This window comes from Cydia fagiglandana, chromosome 12 (assembly GCF_963556715.1).
Source record: "Cydia fagiglandana chromosome 12, ilCydFagi1.1, whole genome shotgun sequence".
In the NCBI taxonomy this organism is placed as follows: Eukaryota; Metazoa; Arthropoda; class Insecta; order Lepidoptera; family Tortricidae; genus Cydia; species Cydia fagiglandana.
This window is the reverse complement of record NC_085943.1, coordinates 1,040,507-1,067,533: the sequence shown is the minus strand read 5'-3', so window position 1 is coordinate 1,067,533 and position 27,027 is coordinate 1,040,507. Positions and strand designations below refer to the sequence as shown.

Sequence of the window (27,027 nt, the reverse complement as noted above, 5' to 3'; positions counted from 1 at the left end):
ATGAGCCAGCTTAAGGATTTAAGGTAGTTTCCCTCCAGGGCCCGACTTATCTTTCCACCCTATTTGTTGTTATAATGTGTTGAAATGAAACACTGATCAATCAAATGATGTCAACTTTCTCGACTTTTTTTCTAAAAACAAAACAACTTTCACCCCAGATTTTGAGAGAGAGAGGGATCACATCGCAAACAATTTAATAAAACAACAATGAAGCTCACATCATTTTAATAAGCAAAATACCAGATTTAGCATTTTTTTTTCATATTTATACATTTATACATAGTTTACGTATTCGTTTTAATACATCAACACACAAAAAAAGGAATGTTGGAATCACATAAAGCATATCAAGATATTTCTTAACCATCACAGAGTTCGAACACAGCAACTGTTGTGTCGGAAACTTTCCAAAACGGTAAAACATTCCGCAAGAAAATATTTAAAAACTCAAGTTTTTGTATGAAAAAGAAATCGAAAGGAATTAAATTTTTTCCATAACTAACCGAAAACTTTTTAACTTTTTGGAAAATTTTCGAAATATAACATCATTAAGGGCGAGAGATCTTAAAGTTTCGTGTACGAACTATTAATTAATACTTTTTATTAATAATTATTTTTTCATTGTGGTCAAAACTTACACTTTTCTTTTAATCTATTATGAATTGTTCTAAATAGTCATTAATCTCATATAATTATCTAATAACTAACTTTGGAATGGCTGAAGTAGTCACATTTTGTATTAAACGGCTTATTACTATTAATAAAATACGCTTATTTTAGCTATTGTAATGTTCTACAGTATTTATTATTATCACAAAAGTTAAAATACTTCATTGTAAAGGAAAAAATATAAATTATTTAATAAACATAAAATAATTATTTATCATGGAAATCTAAATCATAACTAATGCATCTCAATAAAATATTTAAAATATGAGGAATATAATCATTGGAATGTCTGAACCTACTATTTCCTTATATATACATACATAACTTACTTATACATATTTTTATACACATTCTTAGGTCAATAATAAACATCTATTACAAGAGATAAAGTTTGCAAAATTAACATCAGTATGATTTTTATAAATACAAATAATGATCAATAAATATTTTCAAAATGGACCATAACTATTGCAAATTGTTGTTAAGTTAACAGAACATTCCTCAACACAATGAAGTTAAAGAATGTTATTTTTATTACACAATATTACCTATAATAACACGTTGAATAAATGTTTCTCATTATAAGTGAGTGTGTAATTCTATTATGAGAAATAAATATGTACTTACTCTTATACCTGAATAACAGTTTACATTATAACATAACTGTTATAATTTTACAAACAGTGAGTGTTACATTATAACTATTATGCCAGAATGAGTTTGACAGCGAAATGTGGAGTATTATCTACACGGTGTAACATGAGTAAACCGAATAATTTTAACAGCGTATTTCTGATCATATTTAGAGACATAAAATGTCCTATAAACTTTTTTGAAATTCGCCTAGTTTCAGAGATAATATTAATTTAAAAAAACAAGTTTTTATTGTTACATAGTGTAAAAGGCCTTTTTGATGGTGATGTTGCTGCTATGGGACGTAGTCTAAATATCCTTATTGATACTTAGATGTCAAAAAGTGACAAGTAAAACTTTGCAAAAAGTAGGTTTTACGAAAAAAATGTAAAAATCAATTTTAAGTGACAAGTTTACCAATAACATTATTTTTTTATGTACAAATACATTCAAAAAATTGAAAATCGAAACATTTTTTTTTTCTTTTGGCGAAGTTGACCTAAGCTTATATTACATTTTTTCCTTCTTTTGACAGCGTATTCCTGATCATATTTAGAGACATAAAATGTCCTATAAACTTTTTTGAAATTCGCCTAGAGTCAGAGATAATATTAATTTAAAAAAACAAGTTTTTATTGTTACATAGTGTAAAAGGCCTTTTTGATGGTGATGTTGCTGCTATGGGACGTAATCTAAATATCCTTATTGATACTTAGATGTCGAAAAGTGACAAGTAAAACTTTCCAAAAAGTAGGTTTTACGAAAAAAAATGTAAAAATCAATTTTAAGTGACAAGTTTACCAATAACATTCATTTTTTATGTACAAATACATTCAAAAAATTTAAAATCGAAACAATTTTTTTTCTTTTGGCGAAGTTGACCTAAACTTATATTACATTTTTTCCTTCTTTTGACCTCAGAAATGCGTGGTTAAAATTATTCGGTTTCCTCGTGTTACACCGTGTATGAAAAGGGACCATATATTGTCGATGGCGCTTACGCAGCACAGCGTCGTCGCGCGGCTTTGTATTTATATCGGAGCATCGTTAATAATGGCGTAAGCGCCCGTAAGGTCCCTTTTCATAGATAACGTCACATATCTTATTTTGTTTTAGAAAGTCATCAAATAAATGGCACAAATGCTAACATTGAATTATTTATAAAGACTAGATACAGAAGAATATGATCGAAAAAATCTTACGACTATCAAATATGCTAACACCCCAATACAGCGACGAGGAAAGTAACATGACAAGTAAAAGACAGTTGACAGTAGGCTGATTAAAGTTAAAATTCTCAGCTTGATTTGTTATTTTTGTTTCATAACAACGATAATTAATAGAGTTAGACCAAGAAAAGTCTACAGAGATTTTGACAGCACACGCAGTGCCAGTGTTATAGTGTGTCATAGTTTCATAGAAGGTTGACGTTTAAAATAACACCTGCACTGCGTTTTAATTTTTGTGTGAGACAATTCAAATGAAAGTACAGAACGAGGTCAATGACAAGAACCTAATTAATACAAATTACTTTGAAGATAATAAAATATAAATAGATATAACTTACTTTGATTATGCAATACAAGAGCATTGCATTTAATTTTTACACAATTGGCAGTGTAGGAGATGAGAAATCAAGATCTTTCAATATGTCGTCACAATGTGTTTTTCAACTTGCAGTAAAGCGAAGAAGAGCACGAGGAAGTCATCAAAAATTTACAAAAAAACGCACTTAAATCTCACTCTGTACTCTTGTACAGTCAGCAGCAGAAGTTGCTAAGCGGGCCAGGTGTTAAAATTGATCTTGACGCGACTTTATTGTTAAAATAATAAGAGCGTGTCAAGGTAATTTTGAACACCTGGCCCGCTTAGCAACTTCTGCTGTTGACTGTATCTAACAGCTTTGTATAGACTGACCATTGTAAAGCTTACTGTCGTGAAGTAAAGTCAACTCGATGCAAGTAGTTGTTAAAATAGCCCTCACACTAGCGTCTCCCGAGTGACTTGAGGGCGTCTAATCAACTCAAACGGCTGGACCCAGTGGGACCCGACATCCAGCGACTTGCGACGGCGGTAGCGATAGCCATAGGTTGGAGCGAAAGGTCCTATCGCTGTGTCACGCTCCAATCTATGATTATCGCTACCGCCGCCGCAAGGCTCTATGTCGTGGCCGAGCCGTAACTCTATGGCTGCTGCTAGACGCAACTACGAGCGAAACTCAAAAGATGCTACTGTGGTCTCTAAACTGACAAATATAAGCCTTATTTCAACAGCATAAAGGCTGCAATCAGTTATCTTTAAATAGGGCTACCGAAAACGCAAATCGCTGGGTAACCGTTTGAAGTAGGCGACGCGATTGATCGGTACTCGATACTCGTGCATCCAGCGGCTGCCCTTGCGCATAGAGCCGTCGATACCGTCTTCCCAAAGGCCCGCTGGGAGGTATACTGAAAACCAAGAAAAAAATAATAATACCTATATATAAATCGCAATTTTAATAGTTATTTGAGGCCAAGCTTGCAAATATTTTATAGATCATGTGCCCTTTGATATCCATCAAACATGATAGTTCTGTAATATATGTAGTAATACGCTTAATTCAATTGGACATCTGGAACAGAGTCAAATCTTGCTAACAAATCGGACGGATTTAATAACCAATGGTCATAGCCCATAGGAATTCTGAAATAAAACTATGAATCCTCATTAAGTTTGGGCTGTAGAAACGTTTCTATGAATAGTATGACAAGCTTGCACGTATTGAAAATAAAAGCTTCTAACGTATTATTCGTAAAATGAAAGACAACTAGAGTTAGACCAAGAAAAGTCTGCAGAGATTTTGACAGCATACGCAGTGCCGGTGTTACGCCGTAATTTTATAGAAGTTTGACGTTTAAAATAACACCTGCACTGCGTGTGTTGTCAAAATCTCTGCAGATTTTTCTTGATCTAACTCTATTTTGGAAGGCAGAAGGTAGTAGGAGAAAAAGTTGTGTAACTTAGTGTACCTTCGGTAGATGTCCTATGTTCTAGGAATTTTGATTTTCGCTAAAAGAAAATTACAACATATTACCTTCTCTAGTAGTCTGTCCCGGGTAAAGCACGGGGGCCACCACGATGTCGTCTCCGATCGCAAACTCGTCCTTTACCACCAGCAAGGGGTCACCACCGGTCACCAGCCATAGAGGTCTAATTAGAGGTAAACCTTCTTCTAGAGCTTCGCGCTTGTATTTTAGGAGGAGAGGGGTTATCTGCAAAAGGGAATAGATAATATTAATGTTCCTATTCATGTCTATCGTACATAATATATTGAATTGAAGCCTAAAAGTTAAGAAAGTTCGGCGCCACCGGTTTTACGAGCAATATTTCCCTCACTTAAGTTTGGAAATTATCTGGACTATATAGATGAACTTAGCTTTTTATGGATCCACATCGCTAATTCAATGTTGTTATGAGTTGCTTTGAGTTTTTTTACGAGTGTGACCACTCCATACCATAATCTAATTGGGGGTAAATGACGTCTAGCCGGGTAAGCATGGCCAAACTGTCCTTGGCGAAAAAAATAATTTCCTTTTACTGGATTATTAACCTATATATATGTAGTGCTTTCACCAAAAATTAAGTCTCAAATTCATCAGGTTATTATTTTGTCAAAACTTCTTGTTTGCTTATTAGAAAATTTAACACAGGTTTACAAATAGTTTTATGAATAATATCTGTCTCCATGTCTTCTTACCGTCTTCTGCCTAAGCGTGGTCAAGTTCTTCGCCATCTCCAGCACCTTCTCGTCGTTGTACTTGCTGGGGAGATGTGTGAACTTCATCACGGGCAGGAACGTCGCCATCTGTAGCCAGCGCATGTACAACTCCACTTCTGGCAGCTTCTTCGTTTCTGTGCTTGTTGCGTTTGACTCTAGTAATCCTGGAAAAAATCAAAGGTCTAAGCAGACAGAAATAGGTGAAAATATAATGATGATATGGATGACAAGGTAAAATAAGGCAACTGCAAAGATTAGCTAGTGCTATTAAAATAGGGGAAATGAGAAGAAATCAAGCCAAATAAAAGTTTTAGCTTCCATGGAGAAACATTCATAATAAGCCTAATATATACATAACATGTAAGTAGTTTCACAAGTATTTCTTTCACTGTTTATCTTTTAAAATAGATATAAGTAAGAAGGGTGGTGATGAAATCAAAGTAAGTACCTTTAGAAGAAGGCAGGAACTGCTCGCTACCAGGCCAGTAGATGTCTCCACCCACAGCACCAGGCATGATGAACGGGTACCCACTAATGCCGTAAGTCAGCATCGTTGGTATGACCGAGCGTAACGCTTCCCAAGTCGACTCAAATGGCGGTAGTGACACAAAGATAGGCGGTCTCGGTAGCGACACGGCACCTGACACTCCAATAATGTTTAAGGATTTCTCAAATGTCTTCGTGAAAATGGTCTTGTATTGATCAGGGTTAATTAACCGCTTTTCACATTGATAATACATCGGCATATCATAAGCTGTCCCTAAATCTAAGTAAAAGGAATCTATGTGATATTTATCTATGACTGCTTGTATCTTTTCAGTGAACCATGGAACTGTTCTGTTATTAGTTATATCTAGCATGCCAGCGCTCGCTAAAGATTTAAATCTGGTTAAGGCTGGTATTCTTCTATCGCTTTCTCGTTCACTAACTAACAGTCTCTTTTGCACACATTCAGCGAAATTCTTACTCTCCGTGCTTATGAAGGGCTGGATTGTGAACGCTACTTTAAAACCTCTTCGGTGTAGTTTGTCTACAGTTATGTTTAAAGTCTCGAATCTACTAGTATCAACAGTTAGATCGCCTATCTCGTTCTGCCAATATTCGTTAATCAAAACATGTCCTTGTTTTAGGAAGCCTAGATTAATAACATCTTCGGTATATTTTGAAATGGTTTCTGCTTGTAGTTCATGCTTGAACCTTGGTGCTATTTGCCAGACTGGTTCAGTTATCAAAGACTCCAAGGTCATCATATCTGCTGGTTTGAGACCATCCCACAAAGGCGCTCTTTGGTGATTGTGTATTGAAGAATGCAACGATTTCATGTCTCTTGAAGTGCATATGTTGTACCTCATCTCAGGGAATTCTGTGAGTTTGTTGGCGTATGCGAAGTTATCATGCTGTGCTTTGATGCATATTTGTTTAATTCCTTTATTGATTGCGATATGTAATGGAGTTTCTTCGTCAATAATGACGGCTGCACCTTTAGAGTTGATGAGGTATCTGGTGAGGACGTTTCCAAACTGTGATTTCTGTATGTTTCCGGTGATAAAGGGAGTGTAGTCAATGGTTCCGTTGTTGAGAGGCCAAGAGAGGTTGGACGCTTGTCCACCGCCGTACCAGTTGGTTTTCGTTTCGCTCCAGTCAAAGCAGTCGGTGGGATAGACGTCTGAAAACAGCAAAACAAATGAAGACTATTTTACTGAATCCGTGAAAATGCTGTTTCCTTTGCTAAATAATTTAGTGTCAAAACAGTCATAAAAATAATCCGTCTTGTGATTTATGCTTTTAAAACAGAAGTGATAACATAAAATTGACTGACTGATTTGCACTTACACTTGTAAATTGTATTATTTTAAGTTCTATTCTGTACCTATCTGTCAGTGCGTAATGGAAACTAGCAAAAAGCTATCTTTCTTACCATGACGTAGCGCCTGCCACTCTACCGAGTAGCACGTAGTGTTATCTAAGCCAGGGTCATGGGGCAGACACTTGAGGTAGAAACGAGCGGACTGTTGCCATTCGAGACACTCGGAGCCGACACGACGGTGCGCTGGTAGGCAGGGGAACGCCTTCTGCTTGGCTGGCAAATTCACCGCTAGAAAAAGACACACCATTAAAAACTTCGAAATAATCCGTCCTTCTCGGAAGGAACTTCTGTTGATGATTGCGCCCCAAACTGAGGTCATATCTGCCAAGTCCTGTCTACATCATGTACGATATGATAATGTCCAGGAAAATAATAATAGTTGGCTAGAGCCTAAGAGATTAAACTGATAAGTTGACTTACCAAGACTAGCCCTGAGTATCTCATTGTCATCAGCACTATGAATTCTCAGCAATCTCTTCGGCTCGTTAAATTGCACTGCGTCGAAATATGCCTGAAATCATATTTTTTAATACACCACTATACTTTTTCAGAGAATAGAAGCCTATGGAGGAACCTGGGCTTCAACAGAAGGATAATGGTGTCACTATCCTCAACATTAAGGGACCGAAGAACTTTATAGTTCAACATTTCGACTGAAGAAGAACAATACTTCTTCAATACCGTGATACTTAAATAAAAATAGTTTAATCTTGATATTACATGGAATTCTAAACGGCATTTTAGAATGCGATTTGAAGCAAAAGATGGATAGGGATGTCAGGGATGTTGTGGGTAGAAACAATCAAAATATTTTTGAATTTCATGTGATAAAGTTTGTGCAATTAAATAAATCAATGAAAGTAAAGGACTGGTATAATCGGAAACGGACAAATATCTACCTGGCTGCTGGCTGCTGTCCTGCTGAAGCCGACGAAGGACAGCTAAGAACATGAGATTAACGAACGCGCACAGCATGTAGTCGGTCGGCTTCGTGCGGATCTTTTGAGGGATGCTCTTTGTCTAGGATCAGAGAGAGAAAGTGATTCTACCTGGCTGCTGGCTTGTTGATGGTACAGCACGTACGCGAAGCCAACGAAGAACACAACAGCTAAGAACATGAGACCGACGAACGCGCGGAGCTTGTAGTCGGTCGGCTTCTTGCGGATCTTTTGAGGGATGCTCTGGAAATGAAATATTCAATCAGAAGAGGAAAACGAAAATAGATTAAAATAAATAAATTGGCACGGTGGCCATTATCTTTAAAAAACACCCATGACTCAGGAACAAATACCTGTGCTAATCGTCATCACACAAATAGATGCCCTTACCGGGATTCGAACCTAGGACCATCGGCTTCACAGACAGGGTCACTATCGACTAGGCCAGACCGGTCGTCGAAGTTAATGAAAACTAAGTTGCTGAGCAAACTATTTACCTTCATATATGTTGAATACCGACGCTTCTAGCACAGGATTAGGGGCCATGCTAACACAAACAAGCCAAACTTACTTGCAACTTTTCCCGTAGCAGACTAGCCAAGGAGTTGACGGATACGACCGAGTTGTTTGGTGAGTAGTCATCGTCGTCCATGCTGAATTCGCTGCGTCCGCGGCGCTTGCGGCGTGGGGAGCGGAGCGGTGCTCTGTCGACAAAAACATTTATGGTAACATTCCATTTCTAACCGCAGCTGCACTACCGGTACTGAACGCGTCGCTGTCATTGTCAATTTCCATAGTAAAATGAACAGTAATGCAGCTGTCGTTGGAAATGGACTGTCACCTTTAAGTTACCAACATGTGAAAAGAAGTATAAACAAATCTATCTACCGGTTAAAGGATGACTCACGCTAGACCGGGCCGGGCCCGGGCTGAGGCGTCCTTCATGTCATTTTCTATGACGGCTGATCGGTGATCACGTGGTGTTTTCCATAGAAAATGAAGCGCCGAAAGCTCCGGCCCGGCCCCGGCCCGGTCTAGCGTGAGTCATCCATAACTCGTCTGAGTAAAAAATACTGTTTTACATACACAAAACACACGCGACGATAATTCATATCCATTTCTAACAAATATCTCTATAGCCAAAGAACAAAGCGCGCTAAAATGAGATTGCAGAAAGGACGGCACTTCCACATATAGTGTCAGCTTCCTCATTACGTTTCCAGTTTCCAGACACCGACCAAGGTCAGGAGGCCGGTTATCACACTTTATTACGAGATATAAGTATTAAGGCGTAGAGAAAATAATTTGGCCAAGTCCGAGATAGCTCGAGGCATTTAGTGTTCCGTACGGCTACCATCAGTTTGGCATTGACATAAACGATATCGTGAACGTAATTTACTTCCTATAGGTATATCTCTTTCGCACTAATATGTCAGTACGAGCGAGATGCATAGAAAGTAAATTACGTTCACGCCCACGATAGCGTTTATGTCAATGCCAAACTGATGGTAGCCGTACCGCTCGCATCGTTACTTTTTACAGAGGTTGTTTGCCTGTTTTTAGGGTACCGTATTCAACTACACACACAGAACAATAGTACAAAGTGTCTAAGTGCGAAGGCCGAAGGCCGAGCTTTAGCAAAATGTCATCGCTTTAGCACAGAGCAATAGTACAAGTGTCTAAATGTGAAGGCCAAAGGCCGACCTCCGCGTAGCCCGAAGGCCCGAAGCGTCCAGGATGTCAGTGCTTTAACACAGAACAATAGTACAAGTGTCTAAATGCGAAAGCCGAAGGCCGAGCTCCGCGTAGGGACGAAGGCCCGAAGCGTCCAGGATGTTAGTACTTAAACACAGAACAATAGTATAAGTATCTAAATGCGAAGGCCGAAGGCCGAGCTCCGCGTAGGGCCGAAGGCCCGAAGCGTCCAGGCTGTCAGTTCTGTGTTTAACCACTGACATCTTGCAGGCGTCGGGCCTTCGGCCCTACGCGGAGCTCGGCCTCCGGCCTTCGCATTTAGACACTTGTATTAATTACCTGTGTTTAGAACTGACCTCCTGGATGCTTCGGACTTTCGGCCCAATGCGACTTCAGCCTTTGGATTTTGCGACTTAGACACTTGTACTTAAAAATACTTGGAAAAGTTACGGGAGGCGCGCGTCTGTCGGACACTTCGGATCTTCGAATCGCTCCTTCGGCCTTTACATTTAGTTAGATTCTTGTACTATTGCTTTGTGTTTGAATACCGAAGTCGAGCATCTCGCGAATGCTTGATGTATTATAATGATTTAGAGTAAGGCCAAGCGCGCACCACGATTTTTTGTCCTGCGATAATTTTGTCGCAGAAATGCAACGTATGTGTTTATATGTAAGTGCGCGCATATGCGACAAAAAAATCGCAGCGATTTTTAAATCGTGATTTGTCACATTTTTCCGCAATTGTTCGCGACGCGATTGTCGCAAAGTGAATTGCAGCATGCGGAGTTGTATGGCCCCGCGCGCACTATGATAATAAAATCGCACCCCGGCCGGACCTCAGTCGGCATTTCGCTCTCCAAACCCCAACATCTCGGCACCTGCACCTCCAATGGAGTCTCAAAATGAGACGCTAGATGTTGACCATTTAATTATGGAAATAGACGGGGATCACCAGTCTTACAGCAATCGCATATTAAAGACACGTTTCATGACAAGCGACTGGTCGACTTTTTCATTTTCATCGCAGTGCGCGCAGTGAATTTTCTGCGATATATTACAGCGCGATTCTAAAATCGTGTCGCAAAAATTTATATCGTGGTGCGCGCTTGGCCTATAATACCTTAAAATGTAACATAACTCCTTCAATTTGAATTTAGAACTCATTATTATTTTTTATTTGATTTTGTTTCTAGTTCTATGCCATATATATAGACTTTAATATTATTTAGAACTGCTAAAATACAAGATCGGCTTACTTTAAATATTTCGTCAATTTTACCTTTGTTTCTAAAAAACTGTGATATTTAACTGTCATATAGGTACTATTTATTAATGTCTTCCAAAATTATTTTCTCGTAACAGGACTGAGGGGCTACCGCGTAAACCGAAATTCGCAATTTGCGGGGATCTTTCTCTTTTACTCCAATGAAGGCGTAATTAGAGTGACAGAGAAAAATGCTCGCAATTTGCGAACTTCTATTTTCGCGGTTATAGCCCTGAATCTTGTTGCTCACCGATCCGTTCAAAAATATACATAAGTACTGAATATAATTAATAGATATTATAATTATACAATTAATACAGAAATGTAATGGTACTTAATGAAAAGGAATATTGTGTATATTGTTTCGACGAATCAGATACTCTCAATAAAATCTATACATGAGGCCAAAGCTGTTCATAAATATTAAATGACTTTATTATCTCTATACGCCTTACTAACTCTATGTGTCCTATTGTGGAAAAAAAAACACAACGACAGTCAAGAACGGAATTCTTAATTTGAATTTTTCAGATTTTTGAGATGCTAGTCCATTGCTTGGAAAGCCCGTTCGAAATTGAAACTTATTTGCAATATAATAAGGTCGTATTTTGTAGATCTCTCTCATACTTATAGTAGGCTATTAAGATAAAATTAAATATCCCACAAAAATAAGCAAGCAGAATTAAACTTTATGTTAAAGACATAAGTCATAAATTTCAATGCCAAAGTTTTAACTAAGGATGTTTCTCGCCTAATATGAATTGACCAGTGTAAGCATCAGTTAGCTAGCCCTAAGCAACCAAAGGTCAAGCTGCAGTTGAAAAACTAATAAAGATAAAGTTAAGCTGATAATTTTCCCGCCGTCTCCATGCTTCTTTAAGTTGGGTATTGACTGGTCAGCTGCCTGTTAGCTATAGTTTTCGCGAAAATCGCCAGGACAGAGGTGAAAATTTTTGTATGAAAACTTGCAACTTTAAATGCATTTTTTGACGAAACTATTGCAGTCTAAAATGAAGTCAAAATCAGTCCATCGACTCAATTTTTTGCAAGCTTTCTAATGGTACCCCACACGATTCTTACAAATGAAAAAAGTTTCAGCCTACCCCTCTCAACCCCCTAAATTTCCCCCTTTAATAAGAAATAAGCAGTTTTGACTTATTCACAATATGAGTGGTGGTAATTGCTATAACTGTTCCAAATTTTAGGTATCTATGTCAAACGGTCTCTGAGAAAAACGTATTTAACTGATTTGCAAGACCGAAGTGATCCCATAAGTGTTCCGTAAACAAAGTTTTGTACGGAACACTAACAAGACCGAAGTGATCCCATAAGTGTTCCGTAAACAAAGTTTTGTACGGAACACTAAAAATATATAGACTGGTCACTCCATACATTGATACCAAAACGACTAAATTATATTGATAGTTGAAATCTAGCATCAAGTAGCGGAATTATCACTAGGTACTGCTACCTGACAATAGTTTTTGCCACGACGAAAAAGTCTAAGGCTCAATAATTTGTAGCTAATTTTATAACCGTATTAACCGGAACTCTATTTTCAACTCCTTCTGCTTTAATATTAGTTGTAAATTGTTATTCAATACAATTTTTACTATGGGCAAAAGTTCTCGTATCAAGTAGCGGTACTGATAATTCCGCTACTCGATGCTAGATGTCGCCTACGAAAATAATAGGGCTGGAATCACATCTGTCAGCATCGAGCAGCATTTCGAGCATGAGCCATATTTTATTTTATCGCTCGTTAGTATGGAGATGCGTACGCATGTTTTCAGCTTGTACGCATCTTCATACTAACGAGCGATTTCTCATATACAGTGTGGAAAGATAAGTCGGGCCCTGAAGGGAAACCTTAAATCCTTAACCTGGCTAATTTTACTTAAAGGAGACATTCCTTTATTCTAAAAATTAAACAAAACTGCATTTAGAGATTTTCTAAAACTCGCTTGCCTCGCCCGGGACTCGAACCGACTAAAAATTATAATTCACCCTAACAGTAAGCAATGCAATTTCTAATTGTTTAATAACCTATAAGTTATACTACCTACTTAGTAGCAAATAAATGCAGCTCAATCACTAGAGTCATTAACAAATAGAACAGTTACAAAGATAATATTATCTCCAGTTAATAGGGCAATGTATTCAGCATAGTAAACTGTATGTTATATTCATATCAAAAAGTCATTATTTATAAGAAGTTAGTTTGGCGATTATAACATTTTGTTTTTTGGGAGAAAAATAGTCGTGTCTGATTTGTTATTGTAAACATTAGATAAAAATAATAGAATAAATATAAGTGATCGTATTCTTAAGGTATTTATTTGTAAAGTAAATAAATCTCTTCCTTTATATAAGTGCATGGTTACGAAACTACCTTTTTGTAATTCCAGTGCTGGTGATCGTGAATGATAAGGTATTTTATTTTTATTACTAATTGAGAAAAAACACTCTATTTCCCTCAAACAAGTTACTAGAGCAAAACAACAGAACAGAGTAAATGCAGATAACAACGATTAAAACTGATAATAAAGAATGTAAGCAAAAATTATGCCATCTTGTCTGTCAGTATAAGGAGGCCAATTCGAACTTAAATTCCGATATCAAATTGATATTATTTTATTATCATTCACGCGTGAATTTTCTTCATTTCGTGCATGTATCATAATATGTTTCTTCGTTATTTATACAGTGTGTTTTTTTTAAGTGGGACAGTATGGGGAAATCCTAAAGTATAACAGATACAGGGAAACTGTCTTAGGAAACATTAGGTACTTTTTTGTGAAAAAAAAATTGGTATAGGCAAAATTTTGGTCAAGTGTGAGTTGTCCCTAAAAATGATTAATTTTGATGAAATTTTTTTTTGACGCACATCTACTCAGTTTCATGAGGGGATCATTTTATTGTATGGGAAGAAAAAAATCGGGACAGCAGAAGTTAGTCAAATTTAAGAAAATCGTTTTCATTTTTACAACCCGTGTAAATTGAAAACCACTGCCCACTGCAAGGTTTTTATTTAAAAAATATTGCCTATTCCAGTTTTACATTTGAATTTGGAACACTTTATTTGGTTTAAAAAGGATTAAATGTATGTATGTATGTATGTCACTTTATTGCACATAAACAGGTTTACATAAAATGGACAAAAACAAAACAAAAATAAAAATGTTATGTACAAAGGCGAACTTATCCCTAAAAGGGATCTCTTCCAGCTAACCTTTGAGAAAATGCGAAAGGATCAGATACTAACAGGTGAAAGACAATTTAATATGGACAAATAGCACTATGAGAATTTTGGATACACATAAAGGACGACGAGAGCAAATAAGCACTTAAAGAAAAAAAAAACAGTACTAGGTACATATTAATAAATAGTATAAATACGCATAAACTATAAACATACCTATACATATATATACTTAGACATATACTTACATAAAATACACATATACATATATGTATACATAAACATATAACCTATATATAAATATATATATATATACATATAAAGTATTCAGTTCTAACTACATCAGGAGTCTAATAACCACAACTTTTTCAACTTCTCCTTGAGTGAGGCAACAGTTTTTTAAAATACTTTAAGATATTCTTACGCGAGCCTTACCTTACAAATCTAATTTAAAAAAAAAACAAATTTTAAATTTGGAACTTCTTGAAACAAACAGTATTTTACTTGATATTTCATTGTTTAAAGTTAACATTATGTTAAGTTTTCGTCATGGAATTACCAAACTCGCATAAAGTAGATTTAATTGAAGCGTATTTTGTAAATTATCGTAGCTCTGTGAATGCGTTACAGTGGTATCGGGAACGTTATCCGGACCGCGATCAACCGGACCGCAAAATTTTTGACAAACTGGTGAAAAATTTAAGAAAGGGAGGCTGTTTTAAATTAAAACGGAAGAGACGAGCCACAGTAATAAATGAATTTACAACTATCGCAATCTTAGGATATTTTGAAGCCTACCCAAAAGCCTCATTGAGGGAAGCTGCTAACACTATCGGTGTGCATAAATCTACAGTACGAAAGGTATTGAAGGCTTACAAGTACAAGTGTTACATAGAAGGTCATCTTGTACAAGCATTGCTTCCAGGAGACACTGACCGGAGATTAGCATTTTGCCAGTGGTTTGTAGCATGCTCGATTAGAAACCCGTCTTTTCCAAGCCGGATTATTTGGACAAATGAATGCAATTTTTCAAACAATGGCATGTACAATAGAAAAAATAATCATTTTTGGGCACGTACAAACCCCTTCCGAACTACGGCAACCCATAACCAGGTCCGCTTTTCCTTTAATTGTTGGTGTGCAATATTAGATAATAAAATCTTTGCCATTAAAATTTACCATGGAACATTGAATAGTCAAAAATATCAGGAAATATTAAACATGGCTGTGGATTTAGTAGATATGGCAATTCCATTAAATAATTTGAATAATATCATCTACCAACAAGACGGCGCCCCTGCCCACAATAGTATCGCTACGAAACAGTTTTTAAATGAACATTTTCTTGATCGCTGGATGGGCACAAATGGCCCTATTAAATGGCCACCACGTTCACCCGATTTAACACCGTTGGATTTTTTCATTTGGGGGTACCTTAAAGGTCGAATTTATGCAGATACTTACAACTCGGTACAAGAGTTAAAAGACGCAGTGCATTATCATTTGAACAACATACATCACAACGCCTTGTCTAAAGCTACCAGAGGTGTTCTGAAACGCGCTCGTGCCTGCATTCGACAAGAGGGAGGCCACTTTGAACATTTACTTTAATGTAAAATTATTTTATTAAATTTACCTAACTTCTGCTGTCCCGATTTTTTTCTTCCCATACAATAAAATGATCCCCTCATGAAACTGAGTAGATGTGCGTCAAAAAAAAAATTTCATCAAAATTAATCATTTTTAGGGACAACTCACACTTGACCAAAATTTTGACTATACCATTTTTTTTTTCACAAAAAAGTACCTAATGTTTCCTAAGACAGTTTCCCTGTATCTCTTATACTTTGGGATTTCCCCATACTGTCCCACTTAAAAAAAACACACTGTATATTTAGTTTTATTTTTATATATTTATTTAGGTATATATTTATGTATATAGGTATATATTTATTATAGTATATTTGTATATTAGGTAATTAATATGTTACTCGTAATTTATTTATTGTTTCCGCTGTTGCAATTGTAGCACCGGTCACAGTCTCTCTGCTTAGCCTTAAGGTTGACTGGTAGAGAATGCCTTATGACATTAAGTCCGCCTTTTGTACTATAAGGTATTTCTTTTGTGCAATAAAGATTAAATAAATAAATAAATGTAGGTATAATATTGGCTCGAGCACACACGAGCGAACGAGAAAAGAATGGCATCACACAACAAATTATACGTTCGAATAGACCGTAGGTACGAATGATGTCCTAAAAAATGGACTCATAGGTACAAGCGATAAGGAAAAGCAAGTAATATACTGTCTTGATGTCCAACCGGTTTGGGGGGTCCGCGAAATGTAAACAAACAAGCAATTCCGGTTTTGGAACCTGTTCTGACGTTACTAGGAAAGGGCGACGTCACATGATATGACGTCATTGACTATATTTTTAGGGTTCCGTAGCATAAGGGTATAAATAGGATTCTATTGAGACTTCGCTGTCCGTCTGTGACAGACAGACCTCCAGGCTCCGTCTCATGAACCGTTATAGCTAAGGCAGTTTAAATTTTCACAGATGCTGTATTTCTGTTGCCGCTATAAGAACAAATCCTAAAAACAGAATACAACAGGCACCTTCTGGGCAAGCTCGCTCCATCGTAGGCCACGTCTACGCCTCGGCTAGTCTGTGGCCATGAGTAAGCCCATTCATAATAAAAAATAATAAAAAAATAAGTGGCTGTCATACAAAAAGTACATGTCATACATTTTTTGGTGTTTTTTGCGAAACCCTTCGTGCGCGTGTCCGACTCGCACTTGGCCGGTTTTTTAGTATATGCCTACTTTAATCAGGTTTTTATTTGATACACTTATTGGATACATACTATAGGTATAGGTATAGTTATGTATTCTGTAGCATTATTGTATAAGATGTTAGCTTACTAACAGTCCTGACGCAATTTATTTAATATAATGTCATTATGACACTTGGATCAAAATCCGAATCGGGCCATAATACACAACACTAAAATATTTAGTTTGTAATAATCTTGGGAACGATTTTCAAAAGTCAATTGCATAGGCAACGAGTTAAACGGTTAAAGTTATAATCTAGATTGAAAATGATTGACATTAGTATTAAATAAAATATTATATACAGGATGGCTAAAAAATAAGTGCATTACCGTTGCCAGGGAGGTTTTGGGATTTTACCTACTGAGCAACTTTTAGTATATCGAAATTGCAAAAAAAAATAAAACCCTCCCATAAAAAATAGACCAGCCAAAATCTATGAAACAGCCAAATTTTTTTTCGCGGTTTCGAGGTTGGTCCCATAGTAAAAGTTGCTCAGTATAATCCCGATTCCCGAACACTCCCTGACAATGGGAATGCACTTATTTTTAGCCACCCTGTATATAGAGCAGATGCAATTTAATCTGAAAGTCGTGCTCCAATGCGTGCAATCAATACGTTTTCTAACTAATCTCAATAAATGTAATGTAATGTAACGTTTATTTCAGACAAACAGTCCATATACATAATAATTACAAAAATAACTAAAATTAAATAATTAATTATCACCAAGTCCTTAAATTAAATTAACACCTAAGTCATAATAAAATTAAATTTAAATTATTAAAATTCAAAAATTCAAAATTCACATTTAGACATTATAATTAAATTAAATAAAATTAAATAAAAATAAAAATAATAAAAACAAATGTAAATTTAAATTATGTAATGTCAATTAATATAATGTAATGTCAATTAATATATGTCTAGATCAATAATTTTGAAATTTTGAAAATAAAAATAAAATAATATAGAATATTAAATTAAACTAAACAAACTACGTTATGCAATCCGGGGCCTGACATGTAGGGCGATAAGCACTTTAGTGAGTGGACAGTCTAGACGGTTTGCTAATGCGTTGAGGATGCTATTGGAGCTGGCCCGCGCCCTGCGTGCCATCGAGGCGACCCGTTTACGCATAATGGCGTGAAAACCATCCGTGCGCGCCACTGCGAACATGGCTGACGCACTACAGTAGCGCGGCAATCCCAACAGCATCCTGAACGCATTATTATATTGAACTCGGAGGGCATTGATGGTCCGCTGCGTATAGCTGACCCACAGGCTACAGGTATAGAATGACTGACAGAAAGCTCTAAAGAGCGTGGTTTTTACTTCTGTACTACACCTCGTAAACCTGCGCGCCAACATGTTGCTCCGGACCGCCAATGCCCGACGCTCCCTTTCCACGTCAATGTTGTAATTGTAGCTCTATTTATATACCTATCGTTTGGCATTTACATAAATATTTACTGTTATATACTCGTACATACTGAATTTAATTGAATATTAAATCTAGAGATTTAGGTTTGCGCTTTTCAGATGGGTTCAATGTAACTGTTCTATCACATTTAAATTTATTTATTTTTAGTTACATCATAGTCCATCTTTACCACGTGACCACGACCGCTCAGTCAAGAGCGGTACGACAGAGATGAAGAGAGCCCATCTTAGAAAAAAAAAACTTTACTGACAATTTTGACCATACCGCCATTGAATGGACGTAATTTTTTTGATTTAGCGATGTGATTTGTTTGATTACGTCAGTACATGATTTGATAGCTACGCTGAAAATGATTTTCACGCCTTCTTTTAGTAATACCACAGTGTATATATTGTTTGTAAATAAATGATTTAAAAAAATCACACCTAAATCAACATTGTTAATTTGGTAACTAAGTATTTATATTTATACCTATAGCGGCATTAAGTCCGCCTGTTGTACTCTTTTTTATGTGCAAAAAAGTTTAAAAATAAATACTTAAATTAAATGTATAGTGTTAAATTTAAATAAAAAATTAAATGACGCTATAATATATTATATATACTTACATTTTTCAATTAATTTACTCATTGTAGTTGTTTTTCAATTATCATATTTAAAAACAGCACTAGAATCAACTAAAAACATAAAGTAAATGAATTTAGTAGGTATGTGGAACTATTGAGCTAACGCGAGTTTACTGACCCCGCACATACACTCATACCAAATATTTACACACATATGTACATAAAATTGACTTACGCACTTTTAATCGAAATAAATAGATTTTTTTAACAAATAAAATTACTAAAAATAAATACTAAACCTTTCACTTATCATATTATCGTCATCATTGTTTTTGTAATTTATGTAAACCAAATTACATCACACTTACACAGAAAAGAAAAAAAACAAAAGTTACAGAATGTCCACTCGCACTTTTCTTCAGTAAAATTTTAAAGCTCACGTATACAGAAAGTTCACTTTTCTATTTTATTATGTGCACAACTTAGCGACCGCGGCAGTGTGTCAATGTGCGTCGCGACAGACTGAGCAAATCTCGCGTTCTTCTACGTATGGCATGCACGCTCAAACAGAGTGCAATCTTTGATAGAATATATTTAATACTTATCTTATATTCAAATTGTGTAAACATATTATTATTCATTATTCTTGAGATTCTCTATTTAATTAATTATATAATATTAACTATTAAATGGATATGAAAACATTATATTTCGAATCGCACGCTAAGCATTGACATTGTTTTTTGCTTTATTGTATTGACGTTATCGGCATTTACTTTTTTGCACGGATTTGCTCACACGGCAACTAATTACATAATTACTTACAATCATATGTAACTATGTTGTTGTTTGTAGTATGTTATTTAAAAAACCGACTTCATAAGGGTTAAATTCAATTATTAACCCCTTTATATGAAATGAAACTGATATAGCTGAAGTCGATGCTAAGCCACACCTTATAAGCGTCAACACACTTGATTTTGTACTGAATATCGGCCCTGATGTGGTTTTATAAGAAGAAATTGCAGTCCATTAGTTGTTTCGGGGTTTCATTGACCAGTATCGTAACTGTTTGGCTTGGCACAGACTTCAGTCATTATCAGTTGCTACCGCATATAAAAAAGATAGTATTTATTTTATCCATTTTGGAGTCGTTTTTAAGGTTAATTTAATTTTTCCTTTTTTATTTCATAATTTTCTTAAATGACGGAGTTCCTGATGTATAAAACATACAAACAAAAATTCTAATTATACAATCTCCTCCTTCATTTGAAGTCGGTTAAAACTTTAGATATCGCAATGGTATTTAGCGAACAATCTACGCTTTCTTTGTAGCAGTATCGCTTCGCTCGGGCGGCTGCTAATTACCATTCGATGTAAATGTCGTTAGCCTGACCGACGGACTGAGGTAAATATGTAAAACATTTGCGTTGAATAGAGGTGAAATCGAATATTGTTCGGAATTTTCAAACGTCTAGAAAAAACTAGAAACTTCTATAGGAACGAATACTTATTTAAAAAATATTGTTTTAATCATATTCGACGTTAGTCTGACGTCTCCTAGTGGCCAATGAACTTACATTCATATAAATTATATAATTTAGTTATCATGTGCGCGTGTATTTCGCTAGAATTTGTCCGAAACAAAATGACATCATTTTCATGTCAAAATGTAAATTGGAATTGACCTCATAGTCGTTTGAGAAACACCGTAGGTACTGGCGGCCTAGCCAAGGTGACAATCGCTATCGCTTCGCCATCGAATCGTTTTGTGTGTCTCTATTACTCTTCCATATTAGTGTGACAGTGACAGTTTCGTTCGTTACGGAGCGTGAGCGATTTGCATGTTGTCTACGGGGCCTGATATCTTAACGGACATCATAATTATGTTTTTTTGCACCATCAAACTGCTTCTTGGGCGGACTGCTATATTATAATATACATATTATACAACTAAGTATTATTAAATAGCTGGCTGTCTGTCAGTTTTTGCGGTAAATAAATCAATTGCTTTAAGTAGAGGTGAAATCGAATAATTTTCGACTTGTATTATATTCAAAACTAGGTTTTATTAAAAACTTCTATGCGTAGGTACTATTCGTACCTAGGTACATATACAAAACTACCTACACGGGCTACATGTACCTACTATTAGTACTATTGTATACAGTGTGGAAAGATAAGTCGGGCCGTAGAGGGAAACTACATTAAATCTTTAAGCTGGCTCATTTTACTTAAAGAAGACATTCCTTTATGTCCCTTTATAAAGAAACAAAACTGCATTTAAAGATTTTAATTTTTTTCTTCAATTTGGCTCTGGCACGCACGGCAATCCACTCAGACCGCTAAAGTGACTTCAACTCACGGCGCTTTAAGGTCTCAAATCCCTTCTCCCAAATGGATGATAGACTACAGTTATTGCTAGGCATTTGAGGTCTGGGAGCGAGTGCAAGGGGCAAAGATTTCGCAATGCGCGCGGGTCATCGCTCGCCGCGCTTCCTTATTAAATGTCCCTTGAGATTGCACGCCGCAGAGTAGAGCAGAAAATACACCACAGAGAAAAAACGCCGGCATTTGTAGTTATTCTCATAGATTTATTTTGAACACGTATGTCTGTCATCATCATCTCAGCCATAAGACGTCCACTGCTGAACATAGGCCTCCCCCTTGGATCTCCATACGTGCCGGTTGGAAGCGACCCGCATCCAGCGTCTTCCGGCGACCTGAACAAGGTCATCTGTCCATCTTGTGGGTGGACGTCCTACGCTGCGCTTGCTAGTCCGTGGTCTCCACTCGAGCACTTTTCGATCCCATCGGCCATCTTCTCTGCGTGCAATGTGGCCTGCCCATTGCCACTTCAGCTTGCTAATCCGGTGGGCTATGTCGGTGACTTTAGTTCGTCTACGGATCTCCTCATTTCTGATTCGATCACGTAGAGAAACTCCGAGCATAGCTCTCCATAGCTCGTTCAGCGACTTTGAGTTTTGAGATGAGGCCGATAGTGAAAGACCACGTTTCGGAGCCGTAAATCATCACTGGTAACACACATTAAGTAAAGACGTATGTCAGTATGTGCGGAATATTACCTGCAGGCTGGTATTATCAGTTAAATTCTAATCTAACTACAAATGAATTGCAGACCAAAACAGTATTGTGCTGTGCAAGGAGGTTTTATTTGAAGGATGGTTAAAAATATCTCCATAATATTTATGTTCCTTGAATTTATAGTTCAAAGTGATTAAAAAATTTAGTCAAATGGACGGTAGCTCAGTTTTATTTACTCTCGAATTATATTTAGTCTTATCAAAACAGAATAATCAAATTTTCGCGTGAAATATTGTAACACATAAGCCGTAAAACCTTCTAACTGTATTCTAAAACCTCAAAAAACCAAAAATATGACGCCGATATAAAAAAAATTAAAGTATTACTTCGCAAGCTACGACTCATGTCAAACAAATAATGCCCAACTACAGTAAAAAAATCTATATCGCGGTTTTTCCTAGTGACTACGCTGTTATTTATAAGCTGTTCCCCGCCCACGTCCGCCACTTACTTCAGCTGCATGCAATGCCCAATCCGTGGCACACTGGCCTTATTACCGCCTATAAGGTTATAAGGACCTTTGGAGCTGGCAATGAGCCTTAATTTGACACATGACACAATTTCACAGCTGGATTATAAAAAAATGATAGGTAGCTAACCTTTGTATGATTATATTGATTATTACTGAGGTTTATTGTGCAATGAGGGAGCAAGCGAGAGATAGGGGGGATAGAGAGAGGGGGTAAGCGGGTTTTTGTAGACGAGGTATACAGGGTGATTCATGAGACGTGAGCAGGACTAATTCTGCACACTCCGTAACTGAGAATTGATCGATCACCGTCATATTTAGGTGAAACTACCACACTTTTTCCTATTTTTAACATTTTTGTGAGAGCAAATTTATTTCTCCACAATCATGGTTACCCTACAAGACCTAATTAATAAACATAAAACCTTTTTAACCGTAATGACAGCATTTTGATTACGAAGAAAATAAACTGTCAAACTCAAAGAATTATATGACAAAGAACAACTCTCAATCTTCAAAAGTGTGACCAAAAATGAAATGCAAGTGTGTGCGTAAATTGTCTATGTGAGATCAAAAATAGTGATGTCATGTCACAACATATTACTAATCTGTCGATGTTTGATTGCTTTATCGACTACTTTTTCAAATGTGTTATTTTAAACATTAAAATTCTACGACATTATGACGTATAAATAACAATTGCACTGCGTTTGCCATCAAAATCGTTACAGACTTATCTTAATGTAACTCTTACTGTGTTGCAAAGTGAAGTTATCATGACACGCTAAACATGAACACCTTTAAAAAGGTATAACAATCGTTATTATTTGAAGTCGGTTATAAAAACTAATATCTTAATGATGTCTTGTGAAGAAATAATTACATAGCTATTAATATACCGACAAGTTATCGATACTGTCATATGAACATTTTGTCAAGCCCTAGCGTAAACGAACAGTTTATGTTTTTACACAAAATATCCTAAATTATTGACTAATATGATAAAATATTAGCACGGAACGGAAGGAAAACTTATAATGAACTGTATAAACCGGCTTCTTACACTTATTACGCTGTTAATTTGACACAATATCGTTATGAAAATTTCGTTCGGAATATCATAAATCCTCTGAAATTAGTAATTGCTTGGATTATTTGGCCCTGTGACACTGCAATCCGGCACACTACAAGACACCATCTTCACTGAATTACTTTATTTAATACTTTTCGTCCTAATCCGTGTATATTTTTCAATTTGAAAATTACCGTGATACGCTCTTGGCCGTCCGCGGCCGTCGTCAAACTCAAAAGTGGTTACGTTTTCTCATTGGTAGTCTGACTCTTTCGCACTCATGGGATGTTCATATACGTGATGGCTTCCCTTTCGCACACTTCAGCTGTCTGTCAAGCGCAAGCAAATCCTAGGTCTATGGTCAAACTTGAGTGAAATACGAGTTTTCAAAAGTAACCAGACCGTGATGACAGTGATGACATTCAATTTGACACAGAATATCGTGTTTAGTATTATAATTTTAGGGTGACAATGCATGTCGTAAATAAATTAATAACTTTTTTTTCAACACGACTAGAAAATTAACGTTAATTTCACTAATACTGGCACGAAACAGTTGCTTATAATTTACGAAATGCGCTGTGTTAGTTCTGCTCACGTCTCCTGAATCAACCTGTATAATTCTAAAAGACTCGTGCTTACCCCCAGAGGTGAGCAGGAAAGTGGACCCCGGCGCTAAGCCGGAAAACGCTAGTTTGAAGAAGAGTTTACAGTTTAGACTTATAAATTGTGTATTAACTAAGTATAATAATAATTATCTTATACCTAATGCTACTGTATTTTCGCGAACGTCTGGAGCGCCATAATCGCTTAGCGACTAAGGGCCCGATTCGGATTTTGAAATAGATATCTATTAGATATCTGTTAGACATCACCAAGATACGATAACGATATGTTTAAGATCTAACCTGTTAAATTTGACATTTGCGCGATTCTGGAGATACTCTTGAACGATTTCCACAGGATATGACTTAGAGATCCAATTCACATCTAATAGATATCTTACTCTATCTAACGTAAAAGTGACATTGGTTGCCCGCATTGCGCTGCAAAAGAGAACTAGTTGATATCTAAACTATAACGTATCTAGAATGGATCTAGTACGTGTCGTCTCTTGTGAATATCTTGAAGTTCAAATACGGCAGTAAGCTCCTAATATTATAAAAAAAGTTTACAGTATAATTGTGGACTTACTTGGCTCTATCATCGTCAGTCTCGTTGTGGTCTGCCTGCGGGTCCCCATCGCTGAACCCTGACGCTGAGCTCTGATGGTGCTCCGGAATCTGACACAACAAAATAAAATAAATAAAGTACATTGAAGACAATAAAATACATTCGGGTCAATCTTATGGCTCCTCTACACGATGGGCCAACGTCGGCAACTCCAAGACACGCATTTATGGGATAGAAGGAGCAAGTGATATGGCTATCTCAATCTACCGCATGGCTGCGTCCCATGGAGTGGCCGGCGCTGGCCCATTGTGTAGAGGAGCCATTACACGAATCTTAGCCTCAAACCAAAGAGGATATTAGAGTGTACCTATAGAGAGTTTTTGTGTGTATGTAGCCACAGTACAGTCGCCATCAGATATATCGGAGCGGCCAAGGTGCTCACAAATATCTGAGCACGCCTCTATTGTCAAGGCGTTAGAATGCATGTTCAGATATTGTGAACACCTTGGCCGCTCCGATATATCGGATGGCGACTGTACATTTACTGCCATCTTTCGACAGATACCTTTGACCTACAATCGAGTAGATGGCGTTAATATTAATATTTAACAACATAACACATATCAGAAAGAATATGTATCAAAGTCAAATGGCGATCTGTTTTTATCTTTAAACCGAGACCTCCTGCTTCGTAGGTAGGGTCACTAAAAAAAGGTCTCTACCGGCTAGTCTAGAAGGCCATTAAAACCAAACTTTGACCTTATTATCAATCTGCCTATACTTACTGTCGGGGGCACGGAATCATCTACTTTCCATCGCCATCCTATACTTGGTTTCCCGTCTCCTAAACTTCCATTAAGCTCCATCTAGCGTGTAAGATGCGTAACTATAACTCTACTCGAAGCGTACACGCAACGCGAATGGTGCTGAGACGGTGTAGTGCTTTGGAGGTGTGATAGATGGTGCTATTTCTTACAGTCCTGAAGTTTGAAGATTCCTTTCAAACCCGTTACAGATTCTTGGCGAACTACGAAAATCTACTACTAAGAAAATCATCGTCTTGTTTAAATCGCGAGTGTTATGTTACTGATTGTTATCTCAGTAAGAAACGCTATGACATGCACAAACAGAGTTATTTGTTATTTGTATGAGTAATTTTAATTCACGGGGTTCGCTTGCAGCCTTGCAAAGACTAGCTCGGTCAATGTAGTGTATGAAGGTACCATCAGTCGCATAAGTGCATGGCGACTTTATCAATGAATTCATTCATAATTTCTCCATATAATTTTGTAGCTCACTGTAAGTCACTGTACACTCTGTACAGATGTGCACTTTGCGGAAAGTTTGCGGAATGTAGTTCATTTTAAATTTTTTTTAGGCGTAATTAGGGTTGGGTATATATTAAACATACATATACATTTACAAACAAAGTAAAATAACATGAACTTAATAATAATAATTTTCTTGCAATAGTCCTACACTAACCGGGGCTTGTCCTTGGGTGCACTACTATAGTGCAAACAGGGATAATCGTCGGTTGGTGTCACATTACATTTAGAGTAAATTGTCTTATTACAAGGGGCCTCTACGTGTTGGCTTCGGCCCCACGCACGCCTTCCAAATGTCCGGGACCCCATGGTCCCGAGAATTTGTAAAAGACAGACATAATAATAATAATAATAAAAAAAAAAACCGCTGACACTGACGGACGTCCTGTAAAATTTCTTTTCGTAAATAATATTTTTACATGGTGTTTTTGCCGTAAAATAGTGATAATGTACTCGGTTTATAAGTAAATCATGCGGATAATTAATATTATTCATTATAAACACCGCGACCATGGGTCGCAGTCGCACTACCGAGTTGACATTTGTCATTCACCAGTACGAAATTGATAATGATTACGAGGAGTCAAGCTAAAGCGGTGACAACAAGCGCACGCCCACCACCCCCGCCCGCCTCGTCCACTTCCTCGTCCACATCGTCGTCAGGTGACGACTTCGCAACGGCGCCTGACACAGACGGGTCCAGTGACGAGAGCGGGCCGCCGCCGCCGCCGCCACGACCACCTGCGCGACGAGGGCGGCCACCGCTGCCGGCACGCTTGGGGCCTGCGGGACATCCTGCCCCGCCCACGGCTCCCGCTACCGGTGGTATAGTGCGACGCATGAGATGGACTCGAGACATGAACGAGAATGTCATGCGCGCCTATTATGGGGCTACAGAGGGGGGAACACAGCTGTCCGCCTATCGTTCGAGAATACTGCCTCTGTTTCAGGCTCTTGAACCTACCATCACCGTGTCAGAGCAGCGATTATCGGACCAGGTGCGCGTCA

The 27,027-nt window shown here is 37.1% G+C and overlaps 1 protein-coding gene across 5 annotated transcripts in view; it reads right to left on the bottom strand.

Annotated features, from left to right (window-relative positions):
* Positions 1–208: 208 nt before the first annotated feature.
* Positions 209–27,027, bottom strand: part of LOC134669407 (myogenesis-regulating glycosidase) — a 58,480-nt gene continuing 31,661 nt past the window's right edge. For 4 of the 5 annotated variants that reach the window (XM_063526935.1, XM_063526934.1, XM_063526939.1 and 1 more), the window contains 9 exons: positions 24,713–24,801; positions 8,436–8,568; positions 7,976–8,107; positions 7,347–7,437; positions 6,978–7,154; positions 5,508–6,725; positions 5,039–5,223; positions 4,376–4,553; positions 209–3,749 (listed from right to left, as the gene is read on the bottom strand). In XM_063526935.1, the coding sequence (XP_063383005.1) occupies positions 3,610–3,749; positions 4,376–4,553; positions 5,039–5,223; positions 5,508–6,725; positions 6,978–7,154; positions 7,347–7,437; positions 7,976–8,107; positions 8,436–8,568; positions 24,713–24,801 (2,343 nt within the window). In that variant the 3' untranslated portion in view covers positions 209–3,609. Of the gene's footprint in view, positions 3,750–4,375; positions 4,554–5,038; positions 5,224–5,507; positions 6,726–6,977; positions 7,155–7,346; positions 7,438–7,975; positions 8,108–8,435; positions 8,569–19,171; positions 19,206–24,712; positions 24,802–27,027 lie in introns of those variants that run through there. The other variant, XM_063526938.1, reaches the window with a different exon arrangement.